The sequence below is a fragment of the Macaca nemestrina genome, chromosome 3 (genome assembly GCF_043159975.1).
Source record: "Macaca nemestrina isolate mMacNem1 chromosome 3, mMacNem.hap1, whole genome shotgun sequence".
Taxonomy (NCBI): domain Eukaryota; kingdom Metazoa; phylum Chordata; class Mammalia; order Primates; family Cercopithecidae; genus Macaca; species Macaca nemestrina.
Genome location: NC_092127.1, coordinates 22832829 through 22849499, shown reverse-complemented (window position 1 = coordinate 22849499; position 16671 = coordinate 22832829). Strand labels below are relative to the sequence as shown.

Sequence of the window (16671 nt, the reverse complement as noted above, 5' to 3'; positions counted from 1 at the left end):
AATTTACTAGGATTCAACAGCATTTTACAGGTATAATCTGTTGAAATGAAATATAAATGCAAAGATGGTTAAATTTGAGGAAATATATCCATAAATCCCAATGATTCATATATTTTATATTTTACAGATGAAGAAACGAGACTCGTAAACTTAATTATATAGCTAAGAACCACACAGCAGTGAAGGACTGGAATTCTAAAATTTATACCCTTAATGAATAAATTAGGCTACTCCACAGGATAACAATGCATAAATCAGAAAGAAATTCCATAAACTGGTTAAACACACACACACACACACACACGTGCACATGCACATACACACTTAGGATTAAAGTCTAGTATATAGGATAACAGATTATATGAACAAAGCAAAAAGAGAAATTTGATAAGTTACATGATTCTCAGCTCCCAATAAAAGAAACCTCTAGTTGTATTTTTTAAAATGCAGATGAGGATTAGTAGGAATTATCAACCAAGGGCCCAGAAAAATAAGCTAGTCCTTTCGGTTAGCATTCTATAAATCACCTAGATTACTAAATTCAGAATTATCTTAGAGGGATTCTTTTTCCTTGTCCGTCATATCCAATTGGAATTAAAGTCTTGTGAATTTCATCTCAACAATATTACCCCAATTCAATTTCTCCTGCTATTTCTTCATCTACTATCCTCGTTGGGACTTGGTTGCCTTATTTCTAAAATAACCACCCACCCCAACTTCAAACAAACAAGCAAAAATTGTCTCAGTAACATAAGTTTCTCTACGATTTACTAGAAACCGTTAACTCTTTTCAAGTAAAACTTAGAAAAACAGTTTTGGAAATGTTAACTCTTTGCTCAAGAACATAAACATTTTCATATGTCTGACTGAGATAAATTAATTCCAAAGCTTTCATGTCTGGCAATGACCAATTTGCACTGTATCCTCCTTGAAAGTATTCTGTATCCTAGAACAAAGGGATGGTTTTCTTGAAGGTGCCCAAGGCCTTTAGGGTTCCATGTTCCTTTTCTACTTCCTTCACTTTTACCCAGCTTCACCTGTTACTTTTTAAAATAGGTTATTTTCCTTCTCTATTCAGGCTTCACTGAAACTCAACAATTCAAACTATCAAGATGCATAAAGAGTATGTGTTTATATGCATGTTGGGGTTAAAATATTCAAACTGATATAACTTGAAATGAATTAAATTTTAAGAGTTTAGATATATAGAACTATAAAACTCATAATCATAAGAAAAGTAGTTTGAACTTTGGAATACCCAAATTTGAGACAAACAGAAAATGTCAATTAAAATGATCTTTTGATTCTAACCAGTGAAATTAATAACCAAATGGAGCACTTTAGATATGTCATACGTCTAAAGTTTACCGTGCTTATGTACCACTGCTGTGTAGACAACTTAAGATTTGTCTAGGGTAGAAAAATCCTACTGAAAAATAAATGCTTTCTACAATATTTTTCGATGTTATTTTTCAGTGAACTTCTGTCTTGCACGTCCTTTCTAATTCTTAGGATTGCGTTATACACACACACACACACACACACACATAAAATCTGTGGAAGATGGTCTATTCATAGACTATGCTCACAATTATGAATCTCATATATTCCTAGCCATAAAAATATTAGAGGCCTCTAAAAATCAGCTGAAATATCAATATTATTTGAATGAATTTGACCTACTTTACAAATAATACTTTTTATTTGCAATTGAAAAACAAATTAACAAAAAAAGATGGAAGAAAAGGAGGGAATCCACTAAAGGACCCCAAAGCACTGGCCTTTGTAATACTAAATATATGAGTTAGAAAAGGAGAAAAGTGTATAGTTACGTTACTATTGAAGGGTGTATGCTTATCTATTTATGTAAAGTCAGAATCTAGGGTTTAAATCATGGAATGTATGTGTTTTTATTTATTTAAAATACTTGAATGTATGTATTTGGACCAATTTATGCACATTTGTTAATAAGTACATTAGAGAAATAGAGGAAAACTTTATTCATACTTTATGAAGAAAACCTACATTAGTTTTAATGCATTTCAGGTAGAATTAAAGATTCTGATCGTAACATAGGAAAACATATTATGGTGCCAATTTGACCTCAAATATATGAAGTCAGAAAGATTTAAGAAATATCTCATTGCTGGTAGTTTATTCCTCACATTTTCTAGAACAGAGATGATATTAAATAGAATTTCCTGCACTGTACAGTCTACCTAAGGCATGCTTCTAATGTAAATGACAGTTGAAAGATTAGAAATGATACTAAACTCAGTCTCATATTTCCCCTGTCTCTCAGCCTTTGGCACTGTGTAGAAATGACACTCAAAATTGACTCTGTTTTTCCATAGCAGGTAGCAAAATCCTATACTTGCGTTGCCCTGACAATTTGTCAGAGCATTAGTTTAAATTCTTCTTGCCTCTCTTTCTACGCACAATTGAACACAAATGATCCTTATCCCTTGATGATATGACTTTTAAAAGTTTGCTTCTTGATATATTAATATACACACTATACAGAAAATTTGAGTAATGTGAAAAATAATTATTGCTTATTCACAAGAGATCCTCTTTTCAGATGTATTACCTTCCATCTTTAATGCACATAGAGTTCCTTTTGCAGCTTGTGGTTGATTATCATAAATTAATACTACATCAAAAATACCTTTTCATTCAAAAATCAGTCTAAATACAGGAAACCTCATTGAAGTAAAATCTCATTGAAAGGCTGTGATACATTAGAGATATACACTTACTGTGACCACATTTCAAATGTTGTGCTTAATAGCCTTCAGTGAAAACATTGGCTCATGGATAGTGAACCTGGTAGGACTTGTTTCTCACCTGAAGCGATTTTCAAAGATAAATGTGGTCAATTGTGTCTTCAATTTAATTGTGAAAATATACTCCATCAGGAGTGGTAATGAGGAAGGCACAAACATCAAAGAATTTCAGTTAAAATAAAACCACAATTAGCTTTTGGATTATCTGGGAGCTAATTAGTATATTCAAGTTGGTACTGAAAGTCTTTATTTGTGCCATGTTGAAAACGGTGGATTGGAGGAGATGAGGGCTGAGGACTACAGAAGGACCCACACTGGGTGGTCAAACTTAGACTAGGGCGAGTCAGCAAGGTTGAGGCTTAAAGAACAGGGCTCCTGGGCAACATACATGGTGCAGTGTATACTGCTCGGGTGATGGGTGCACCAGGATCTTACAAACCACCACTAAATAACTTACTCATGCAGCCAAATACTACCTGCGCCCCAATAACTTATGGAAAAAAAAGAACAGGGCTCCTGGAAGGCAGTGTGGCATCTCTCTTCTACCAACTGGTGTCATTCTTCATATGATCTAATGATTGAACACTAATTTACCATTAATTTTCAAATCAACTAATTTATTTTTGAATAATAAAATTAACTAGTCTCTCTTAAAGGCAATGCGATAACATTTAGTTTCATTTTGTTTTTTCATCTTAAATATTACTTAATGAGTTAAGACCAATACAAGTGGCACAACTGAGGTTTGGAAGTTATATCTGTAATAAAATATTTATATGGTATTGTAATATGGAATAACAAGTATATCATGCTCAACGAAATACATAAGTTTATATTAAAGAAATTTCATACTCAATACATTTTTACTATTTGAATATCCATTCTTCACATTTTTTTTTTTTTTTTTTTTGAGACGGAGTCTCGCTCTGTCCCGGGGCTGGAGCGCAGTGGCCGGATCTCAGCTCACTGCAAGCTCCGCCTCCCGGGTTTACGCCATTCTCCTGCCTCAGCCTCCTGTGTAGCTGGGACTACAGGCGCCCGCCACCTCGCCCGGCTAGTTTTTTGTATTTTTTTAGTAGAGACGGGGTTTCACCGTGTTCGCCAGGATGGTCTCGATCTCCTGACCTCGTGATCCGCCCGTCTCGGCCTCCCAAAGTGCTGGGATTACAGGCTTGAGCCACCGCGCCCGGCCCATTCTTCACATTTTTAAGGAAAAAGGGGAAAAATTACTTATCCACAGTAATAAGGGCATCCAATAATAATTATTAGGAGAGTTCAATAGTAATAAATTATATGATAACTGTTGAAGACAGTACTCTAATGCTCTAAAATATCTTTTGACTTAAAGATGTATCTATTCTCCACACTTCCTTCTTTATCTAGAGGTGCTAAGGACTGGAGCTAGCAGCCATGGAGACTTTTTACAAGGGAATAAACAATATTTCAAATATAATAATGATACCATGTACACTATAATAAATAATCTTAAGAAAAGTCAGGTTATATACTATAGTACATATCTGGTTAAATGCATTTTATTTTTATTAGATAGTAAACTAATGAAAACAATGATTAAAGACTTCATCTGATCAAAAAAAAGTTTAACTTATAAAATTATTACACAGGAAATTATGAAACACAAACTGCATACATGGGGCAGGCATCTTTATTTAAAATGGTTAGTATTAATTGAGCAGTTGCAGATCTGATCAAACAACTTAATTACTTACTGCTTTATCAATAATCAGTTTGCTGCTCTAAAAGAAAAATATAGATCTAAAACACATGTTTTAGACACAACTATTTACAGAATGCATTGGTTTAGATTTCTTCTATATGATGAGCACATAGGAAAGAAGTATCTAGTTATTACTATCAAAATAAATATAAATCTATAGAAAATCTTTTTTGCTATAATAGTTGAGACTAACAGGAAAATATCTTCAATAAAAATATAAATGATATTAGGCATTTTTATAAGAACAAACTTCACTGTATATTTAATGACAACATTTATTACAAAACATTTTAGTAGAGAGGGATGAATGTAAAATTATAAATATATTTTTGTCACTTACCTCTCTCAACATTTCTGCTTGTACTGGTGGGCTTATCTGAAGGACATGGGCAATGTCCTTCACATTTGACTGAGATCTGTTTTCCTAAGACACATGCCTGATATTCTAGTTTGCACTGTATAAAAAGAGAAAAGAAAGTAATTCAAATGCTTTAGTTATATCAGCAGAAACTCAAGAAATTTTTAGAAAGAAAGGTAAATTTATGCAAATAATTTGGAGATTTTTCCATGAGCTAATACATCTCCAATACTAAAGTGCAGTTTTACACACTTACATAGTGTATCACTGCTCCGTAAAGAAGGCAGAAACGCAGTTGCCTTGGTATCATTTTAGTGAACAATCACTGAGAAATATAGTAGTTTTAAAAGTCCTTCTTAGTTTGCCAGATCTATTACATGACATGAATAGAAAATTTTAGAATCAAATGGAGAGAGGCATTACATAGAGTTTGACAGTACATCTCTTGAGCTTCTTAAATGTAATCTCGGTTTTGGTTACTTAAGTAAGCATGTCTTCTCTTACTTATTGAACTCTAAGTTTTGGCTACAGAGACTCTATGCATCAGTCTTTAGCCAGTGGCTTACACAGCATCAAATGGCCCATCTTATATCACCCTAGGCAAAGAATTATAAAATATATATTTGTAAATTGATGTGTTTGTCAAATAGTTCTATAGTTTCTTGTGGCTTCCCACAAACATAGCACTATAGCTCCAACACACATTCATACACATAGAGAACAAACATATATATTTACATACAAAATAAATCAAATAATTATGTAGCCTTTATATAATATACTCTGTGTGCATATATATTTCACATGTACTTTTGGTGTGATGATGTGCTTAGTGTCTCTCTAATCCTTGTGTGCAAATGGTTTTTAGACTGAATTTCCCATAGGTCTTACATTGGAATTAATGTGCATTTGTAATAAGATATTGTCACCTAAGAATGTTTCTACAAGCCCCAGACTTTATTTCACTTGTTTTACATAAAACAGTATAGCATGCCTCTCCTCTCTCCTGTGGTGCTTGTATGACCACAGGATTGAAAACAATTAAGACGGTGATGACAGTGCATTTCTGATTCCACCACACATGTAATGGAAAATGATAAATAAGTGGTCTAGAAGAGAGGAATGCCTGAATCTAAATTTTCTGCGTACCATCTTCTAAAAGTGATGGGGCTAGTTGCTCAAATGTTTTTAGCCTCAATTTTCCCATTAAAAATCTGGGGTAATGATACCTAATTTCCAGAGTTTTAAGAACCAAACAGCCAGTTTTTCTCCATGCAGTGGCTATCATGAACCAGGCTCTCGGTAAATGCTAGTAAAAGCTGAATACTCTTAAACAATTAAAAATATTATGACACATGAGATTTTCATTTGTTTGCTAACTTCTTAGTTTAGTTTTAGTTGTGTTTGGCTTGATTTTTTTTTTTTTTTTGTAAACATTACTCCTGGTAGAATTTTAAGCCTAAGTATCTTTCATTTATTTCTAAGATAATATTTTATAACTGCATATTTGACATGATTAAAAATTATACTCCCCGTTATGTGGTCAATTTTAGAATAAGTGTGATGTGTCGCTGAGAAGAATTTATATTCTGTTGATTTGGGATGGAGAGTTCTATAGATAGATGTCTATTAGGTCTGCTTGGTCCAGAGCTGAGTTCAAGTCCTGAATATCCTTATGAATTTTCTGTCTCGTTGATCAGTCTAAGATTGACAGTGGGGTGTTAAAGTCTCCTGCTATTATTGTGTGGGAGTCTAAGTCTCTTTGTAGGTCTCTAAGAACTTGTTTTATGAATCTGGGTGCTCCTGTATTGGGTGCATATATATTTAGGATAGTAACTCTTCTTGTTGCGTTGATCTTTTTACCATTATGTAATGCCCTTCTTTGTCTTTTTTGATCTTTGTTGATTTAAAATCTGTTTTACCAGAGATTAGGATTGCAACCCCTTCTTTTTTTTTTTTTTTTTTTTTTTTTTTTTTGCTTTCCATTTGCTTGGTAAATCTTCCTCTATCCCTTTATTTTGAGCCTGTGTGCTCCATCTTTTAAGAGTCAATAATTATCTTCCTACTCTAAAAGAAATAGATCTTGCTAACTAAAGTAATATGACTTCTTTAGTGGTTACTGCCATAATTTACTCAGAGAAAATGATTTTAAAAATCAATAGTGTAGACTTTCTGGCTCCAATCGACAAATGCACCAGTGACTAATTTAATTCCGCTTCAGCTGGTATCAAGAAGCACTGAATGCACCCAATAGCTAATCAGATTACTCATGTCTCTACAATATTTTTATTTTTTCTTGTCAAGTAACTCCTTAATGGACAGTTGAAATTCTTAACTAGCCTTGTGACAAATGATTAAAAATTGTTAAGGACTTTGAACAAGTTTATAGTAGCATATTGGTCCTTTCAAGAGAACAAAACACTTTCAATGGTATCATTATGTTTCATTATTTAATGCTTCAAAAATGGAAAAAAAATGCTTTTGTCAGTAAAATCACAGAGCATTTTTAAATGTAATTAAAAAGTCCAATATCTAATCAAAAGTAGACATAAATAGTTAAGCAATTATGAATGTTTTAGTGAAAGCCAAATGAATTATATGAAAGTTTGGAACTTCAAATTTAATATTCTGCACTGTAACTTCTGTTAACTTAATATTTCAGAACCCTGAACTGGCTCATATAATAATTATGATTCATGACATAATTTAAGAAAAGTTCAGGAGCAACTGTTACTGGTATATGAGCAGACAAAGCCAAAAGTCAATATTAATCTTAGCAAATATTAAATTTTACCATCTGAATATATGTTTATCTCCCTTCATACATGTGTTATACCACACTCATTTATGCTTTAAATGTAGTTTATTTAGCAGTGATTTTTTAAATATAAAGAACATAAAAGCCTGGCAAATACTTGAATGAAAAACAAACATACAACAACTATTAGTTTATTAATAACAGGAATCACATTTTCTGCCCAAAAGTTGATGAGTCATTTTTTACTTCGTTAGGCACTAGAAAAATAACTTACAAGAGAATTACATAATCTTTACAAAAATTTGGTTAATTCTTCATAAAAATATGTTTCACCTTTTAGCTTTCTTTCTCAAAATTACAATTTAAACATTTCAAAGCTGTCTTTATGATTTTCAGGAAATGATAAAATTATAGCTTTGCAAAAGTTACTTCATATGTGAAATGATTTCAGAATGATTCTACTCAACAACTTTTTTTCTATGCATTTCTATGAAGAATAACAGAATCAGATGTATAGCAAATACGCCCTTTTTATATAATCATACGATTTTAGCTACTTTTTATCAGAAAGCTACTTAGTTTTACTCACTTATGAATTAATTTTGGAAAAAAATTCCATGGAGAATTTTACTCAAAGAATATCAGGACATTAAAAATGCTACTTTCAAATATTTTTTAGCTATATCCACTGATTGCATTCTAATTAATAATGTTCAATTTACTTAATTACCACAAAGCTGAAATATTTATAAAGGTATATGTGAACTAAAATATCATATAAAGGCCAAGCTCATTAGTCTATAATTACCAAAAAACGCAAATAATGTAGTGAAAGACATGATTAATGCATTCCTGATTATCTAAGACCCTGAGTATTGAGATCACTTAAGTTATGAGTTCTTGTGAAAAGCAAGCCTGCAGATGATTTTGACACTAGTCACAGAAAGTTATTTTATAGTCATTTGTTTAATAAAAGGATTGAAGAAGAAAATATGATCATACTATTGGACAAAAATGCAGCATATGAAAAAGATTCCACCTTCAGGGTCAGCAAACACTGGGACAGGCTGTTGTTACCAGTTTTCAAGCTGATGAAATCATCATGGCCCTGATATATTAGAGCAGAGGTTTTCAGCTGGGGATAATCTCGCTCCCCCCTTCTTGGGGACATTTGAGACATTTTTGTTTGTCACAACTGGAGGCAGAAGGGAGAGTGATTGTTTCTGGCATCTACTAGTTAGCAGCCAGGAATGCTGCTAAACATCTTACAATGCACATAACAGCCCCTACTGATAGAATAAAGATTTATTTGGCCTCAAATGTCAACAGTGCCTAGATTGAGAAGCCTTGATTAGGCATTAGTCTACTGTAATGCAATGAAAGGGTTAATTCAATTCTCAACCTCTCTTACATATTTCCCTTAAGAATTAGGAATTTTTTCTTGGGCATTCACTAAAGTAATCCATATAAAATAACAATTCTACAAACCAACTGCCAATAACAATTCTACAAACCAACTTAATTATCTAGAGAAACCAGAAAATACAAACCAGCTAAAACAAGAAAATATACAGTTGACAATGGCCTACTTTTGTTAAGGCACCACTATATGTCAAACACTGTGTTAAGCAGTTTAGATGTATTATTCTTTTGATCATAAAAATAAGATGCACATATTTTTACAATACATTTTTCAAATGAAGTTTAGAAAGCTTATGCAACTGATAAAAAATATATGGCTGAAATGGTATTCAAGCACTATTTTATAGTTCTAATGTAGAACAAGTACATAATCAGCAGAGAAATAGCAGCAATGTTATTTTTCTTATGGTAGCGATACAAGTTTTCATTCAAGTGAAAAAAAATCAGAAAATATGGAATGTCATGAATCACTTTTTTATTCCCCATTTTAATCTATCTTGGACGGACTAATGTATTATATTTTTAATGCCGTAAATAGCCAATATCAAAGCCATGTTTTGAACTCTCATAAACAGCATTCCTCATATTCAGCTGCAGCCAACCCTTTCCCAAGAAAACACCGTTCACTAAGATTCTTTTTTTTTTTTTTTTTTTTTTTTTTTTTTTTGAGACGGAGTCTCGCTTTGTCGCCCAGGCTGGAGTGCAGTGGCCGGATCTCAGCTCACTGCAAGCTCCGCCTCCCGGGTTCACGCCATTCTCCGGCCTCAGCCTCCTGAGTAGCTGGGACTACAGGCGCCCGCCACCTCGCCCGGCTAGTTTTTTTTTTTGTATTTCTTAATAGAGACGGGGTTTCACCGTGTTAGCCAGGATGGTTTCGATCTCCTGACCTCGTGATCCGCCCGTCTCGGCCTCCCAAAGTGCTGGGATTACAGGCTTGAGCCACCGCGCCCGGCCCACTAAGATTCTTCTGATCCCTATTGAATGGTGTTTCCCATTCAAACATAACCACAAGAGGAAATGAAGACTCCAGCCTTAAATCCATTTGTTCATCCAATCAGGATATATCATTTACACAGAAATGCCTTAATTGTAGCATACATACACACACAGGAAGTTAACCCCAGTAACAGCGTTAAGAACCCCTGCACCACAGTGACCACTACACCATTGTTCTCTCTGTGGAACACTCTACATTTCATCACGGAATACCACCCTGCGTCATTGGAGGAGCATTTCCTTTTCTCACCAGAAACTTGATTTCAAAAAACTTCTTTTTATATCACAAAATGTTATATTAATAATATATCATACTGGCCTCACCACAGGGAAAGAAATGCTTGTACCACAGAGCAGGTGAGAATCATTTTCCTGCTTTCTTAATTCAATCAGAGGGAAGAGAGGCAAGTCCCTTGCAAAGACAACACTAGAGATGTGAGCATAGGTGCTCCTAGGCAAACTGAAAATGAGAAATGGACCCACAGAATCCTGAGAATATTAAAATTATTAATTCAAGCAGTCTTTAATGCTCACAGATATGCAAGTTAATTTTTCATTATACCTTATGCTTCAAACTTTAGGCATTCAAGATAGCATCTAGAAACTGGGCATTGTAAAGGAGTAGTTGAATTTAAGCTAACTAGGCTGAGATGAGGGAAGTAAGGACACTACAACCCAGGCTAGTAAGTGCGCAATCCTTGTCATGTAGTCACGGACAAATTAAAATACTGCTCCAGTTGGTAACCAGATTAACCGACCAAGGAGAACTGCCAGGAAAATAAGTAACAAAACTATACCTAACCCTTAGCTTGCTAAACACATTCTCTCATATGTACTATATCCTTTGGACCAGTATATCTCTAATTTTCCAAACAGGAATTATTAGTAGGAATATTTTATTTTTCTCCCAAAGCTAAACACATCTCAAAATACTCTGCAAAACTTTCGCATTTGACACAAAGCTCACAACAGCCTGTAGTGGCATATCAGAAAATGCCCAAAAGAAAACAACTGGACACATGGATGATCCTAAACTTCAAAATGTGGTAATAAATTTTAAAAATTGAAAGATCAAAAGGCTAGTAGGTTTATCTTATAATAATTTGATTTTATTTGTTTAATTAAACTTTGTCATTCAAATCAAAAATCTTGTTTAAATTATTATGGATTCATGTTGCTTTCAATTAAAATAGCTTCAAGTAAAATAAAACCTATAAAAATATGTTGTTTAATGATTTGTATGATACATATGATTAATAAAATATTTTTTACTTACTCTTACCTTACTGTTTAATTATTTATCTTAGTATATAATACAAGCTTTGTCAAATAACAACTAATAGGATTTTTCAAAGAGATACAAGTGTTCTTAAAAATAATAAAAAATAAGATGAGAGTAGAAGGTCATGAGGATAGCATTTCAGAAGAAATTAATTTTACAGATATAAATGAGAGTCAAATTTTTAAAAGAATGGGAGTAAGCAACAAGGGATACACTGTAAAAAAAAAAAAAAAAAAAAAAAACAATGTAAGGAGCGGAAAGATTCAGGGCAGAAGGTTAAATTTAGCTAACAAGAGAAAAGACTTTGAACACTTCAAAGCAGTAGATGATTTCAATGGTTACCCAAACATAAAAATACTGACGTGTGATAGCTTGTACATACATTTCAATGTCTATGTGGTTTACATAACTAAATTGTTATATTAACTGCTTTAAAATACATAAAACATGAAGAAATTCCTTGTTTATTATGCTTAAGAAATACCAAGGGCTTATTTTAAAACATGTACTATTTTTATAACCAAGATACATGTTAAATGATCAATGGTCCCCAAGCCGTTTTATGCACTGGTAGCAATAGTACATTTTGGGATTTCTAAATGTGAAAGATGGGCAAGAACTGGTGAATTTAGCTTTGACACAGTTATACGAACACATAAAACGTAGCGTTTCCTCTGAGTAAAGTCTCCCCTTGAGTAATTCTGAGGGATTAACCTAAAAAGCCATGATTTCCTGAGCCTTAAAATGCCCTCGGTTGACTCACTTCAAGAAAATTTGTACATCTGACATCAGGGCTCAGAACACACATTTGGGAAGGAGAAGTCCTGGCAATGGTGTCATAGTGAAGAGGAAGGAACTGTTAATCAGAGCGGTTAAAACATTAAGAGTAAGTTTCTATAGGAAAAGTGACTATAAAAAGGAAGAATCATGAGGTTAACATGAAACAGAGAGAGTAGAAACAAACTAGTTAACCTTTCAAAGGTTAAAAATACATTAACTAGTTAACCATTTAAAGGTTAAAAATACATTAAATATTGTAAAAAACAATAACGATCTTTCTAGGATTCGCATGCACAAAAACACGTCTGGAACCATTTCTATAGGCACCTTGTGTATTTATGTTGTTAAGAAACACACAATATACTCAACATGAGATTATACTGATCTCTCCAATTCCATTTGTCAAGAGGAACACACTCTGGGTTATCAATCTCAGGGGAGAACCCTACACACTTCAGTCTATTGCATCTTAACATGGGAGTCACCAAGAGAAACTTTCACAAGGCAGCCCTGGAAGAAACAATGCTTTACTCACTTGGGGAAGAGACAGAGCAAGATGGGCTTCAATGTGTTCGGACCCTGCCCCCACCCATGGCTAATGGACCCTCCAGCAGCTGACACAAGGCAACTGATGCCCACCCATTTCCTGCTGCAGTAGAGGGACCCAACCTCTCTTATACGGAATCTGAAATCCTGAAAGCTTTGGGCCTGCCTGGGGGCCACAGAGGTGCATGCTTAAGCAGAACAAAGGAACACTCATTACATTTGAAACAGGAAGAGATACTCCCACACAAGGTGCTAATACAAGCACAGGCTGTGTGGCCTTCCTATCTCTCGGTAAGGAAGTGTTCCAGGCTCATGGCCCATCTTTATGTGAATGAGTGGGGGTCAAAAGACTGCACATGAGATTACCTTCCCCAATGCCAATCCAACATATCAGCATTCTTTGCCGCTTGCCTTTTTCCATGTTTGTAAATATTTTCTCCGTGAATGAGAAACTTACATTTAGTTATATGTTCAACCAATTTTCTTAAATGTGCAATAGAATCTGTCTTACATTCTTGCTGCCTTCTTCTGCAGTATAAAATTCTAGGAACTTTTCCAACTACACGGCCCATGTTCTTAAATACAGGCGGGTTTACCATCAGGACTATATTAGAGAGCTCAACTCTTCCCCTCTTCACCAATCGGGGGTCCCTCTGATTTACTTTGAGTCAGGGAGGGCAGGGGAAAAGATTAACTTTTTTTTCCCCTGTAGCTCCATCAATTACTAAGATTACTAATATCTTACTATGTGCTGATGAGATATGACAGTTTGTCCCTGTAAAAATTGCTTTATATATCTCAAGACTATTTTATTATATACTTCCATGATTGGAACTATTGTATCAGATTTTCCAGTTAAATTAACATATTCATCATTAGGTAATAATTCTCTCTGCCATTTTCTGTGGTGTTTATGTGAAAATCTAGTTTGTCTAATATTAATAGAGCTGCCCTATTATTGTGTAGTGTTGGGGACAAGTACCCAATGTATTGCTGTACCTTGTGGGAGCAGAGACACTGACAGCCTTTTGTTCTGTATTATCTATTCAATTTTGTTTGTTTAGGAAATACAGTTGCAAGACAGAGATAGTGTCTAAGTACAATATTCCTTTGTTTCTGTCCCAGGGTATTATGTCTTCTGCCAACCTCCAAGAAATTGCAGCATCTTGCAAATAGGATAAAATTTTCAGACCCTTCACAATTCTAGTGGTTTTTGGCAATGACAATGAGATGCTGGCTGAAAAGTGACTTTCTGTAAGTGAAAGAACAGAGGTCCCACAGACCATATTAGAAGACCCAGTAGTGAATTCTATCACCCAAATCATGAACAAGGGTAGTGAAAGGCTCACCCATATTCTCTGTTATTAAAAGTTTCAAGCCTAGTCTGGGTGCAATGGCTTATGCCTATAATCCCAGCACTTTGGGAACCCAAGGCAGGCAGATAACTTGAGGCCAGGAGTTTGTGACCAGCTTGGGCAACATAGTGGGATCCTATCTCTACACAAAAATTAAAAAAAAAAGGGGGGGGCTGGACTGGTACTGTGCACCTGTAGTCTAAGCTACTCAGGAAGTTGAAGCAGGAGGATCATTGAGCCCTGGAATTCCAGGCTGCAGTGGTCTGATTTTGTCAGTGCACTCCAGCCTGTGTGACAGAGCAAGACCCTCTCCCTAACATAGAAAAAACATTTTTCATGTCTGGACAGTAGGTTTGGTTCAGACTGTTCCAATGTGTTCCAATGGCACTTTGGTCAGTTATTGCTCACTCATCTCTGGGCAAGGGGAGGAAGGGTTGTTATTTTGACAGTGGGTTCAAGGTTTCTCTCTCTCCAAGTGAGACAGAAGGCCCAGTACACTCATTCCCATATACTGAAGAACTTTGCTATAGGGAGTGACTCAAGCTTTTAAGACTGTATTGGATGCAGGCACCCAACCCAAGTCACTATCATATCTGGTTCTGTTGGAGAAGGTGGCACAGGTTTCAACTGGTAGGGTTTGGGCAGGGTTTACACTATGAAAGGTAATAAGGAATGTAAGCCAACATGAACTTTCATGTGAGGCTTTTGGGGCCAATTCAATGCATGCTACTCTTGCTTCCACATCTGAATTCACATTAGGTAGCGATGTGCTATGTATTTGTACTTTTTTGTCTGGTAAATGGTAGAAGAGATTCTTCCCTACCATGAGTGAGCCAAGATCCATGTGTAAAGAAGTTTCCTTGTGGGAGGTGGAAACCTCTTATCGTTTGCCACAAATAGGTGCATATAACTTCATACAATGATTAATTTCCTGTGTCAATCTGAATGGGCTAAGGGATACCATATAGATGGTCAAACATTATTTCTGGGCATGACTATGAGGATGTTTCCAGAACAGATGAGCATTTGAATTGGTAGACTGAGTACAGAAGACCCTCTCACCAATGTGGGTGGGCATCATCCTATTCGTGGAGAGTCTGGATAGAATAAAAAAGGCCGAGGGAGTGCAAATTGCCTCTCTGTTTGAGATATCTATCTTCTGTCCTCTGACATCAGCACTCATTTCTCTCAGGGTTTTGGACTCACATCTGGGACTTACACCATCTGTCCCTTGACTCTCACACCTTGGGCCACGGACTGAATTACATCATCAGCTTTCCTGACTTTCCTGCTTGTAGACAACAGATCTTGGTACTTGTCAGCATCCATTACCACGTGACTCAATTCCTGTAATAAATCTCCTCATCTCTCTCTCTCTCTCTATCTCTCTCACCCTCTCTCGATATATACATATATGGGTTGTAATTCTGTGGATAACGCTAACAAACCTTAAATGCCTACAACTTTTCCTATGCAGATGATACCCTGTTGTTTGTCAAGTCCAAAGTCTCAATCTCAATGACTCTGACTGCAGTATTATTACACCTCTGTCAGAAGAGATAACTGATAAACCCTAACAAAGTTTGGCATCTGTTCAGTATATTTCTTTTCTTTCTTTCTTTTTTTTTTTTTTGGAGACAGAGTCTTGCTCTATCACCCAGGCAGGAGTGCAGTGCCATGATCTCGGCTTACCTCAACCTCTGCCTCCCAGGTTCAAGCAGTTCTCCTGCCTTAGCCTCCTGAGTAGCTGGGATTACAGGTGACCACCACCACACCCATCTAATTTTTTTTATTTTTAGTAGAGATGGGGTTTCACCATGTTGGCCAGCCTAGTCTCGAACTCCTAACCTCATGATCTGCCTACCTTGGCATCCCAAAATGCTGGGATTACAGGCATGAGCCACCGCTACTGGCCCCTGTATACTATATTTCTTAGGGCTATGTGGGTGGATTTACAATGCTGATCTCTCCAACAGTGAAGGAAAACTACTATCTCTTTGATTTTTGTCACCAAAACGTAGACCCAAAACCTTATTGCATTCTTTGGGTATTGGAGAGAGCATATTCCCCACTTCGGCATTCTCCTTGGTCCTTGACAAGTCAACTAAACCAACAGGCTGATTTGGAAGCCACCCAGCAAGTTGTGTCACATCTCCTACCTGTGGGGTTCCACAACCCTAATGAGCACCTTTAGCTACAAATCTCTACTGAGACTTTTTCTGATAATGCTGTCGCTGTTCCAGTTTTACCAGCTGACTGACAGCATCACTGTACTATTTAAAACTAGTATGTGTCATATGTTAGCTCCTTGGACTACTTGCATTCTGACAACAGTTCACCTTTTATCACCAAATCTATTCAGTAATGGGTTGACCAGCAAGGTATTTAAGCCCTTTCCATGCTCCTGATCATCCCAAGAATCTGATATTGTTAGGCATCGGGATTGGCTCTTAAAAAATAAACTCAAAAAGATTTATGTCTTTGCCTCCCTCACCCCTACATGGTTCACACACCTTAGTAAGGCAATTTGGTCCCTGAATTTTGCTGTCCCCAGAAAAGGAGTATACCCTCTCACTGGCTCCTGGGTAGCGAATAAGATGAAAGGAGGTTATATATACCTATTTTAAACATTGAGGAGTTCTCTTTACTT

At 35.6% G+C, this 16671-nt stretch overlaps 1 protein-coding gene across 3 annotated transcripts in view; it reads right to left on the bottom strand.

Annotated features, from left to right (window-relative positions):
* Positions 1-16671, bottom strand: part of LOC105466712 (SPARC (osteonectin), cwcv and kazal like domains proteoglycan 3) — a 483715-nt gene that overhangs the window by 132958 nt on the left and 334086 nt on the right. For all 3 annotated transcript variants that reach the window (XM_011715825.3, XM_011715826.2, XM_011715827.2), the window contains one exon: positions 4865-4979. In XM_011715825.3, the coding sequence (XP_011714127.1) occupies positions 4865-4979 (115 nt within the window). The remainder of the gene's footprint in view (positions 1-4864; positions 4980-16671) is intronic.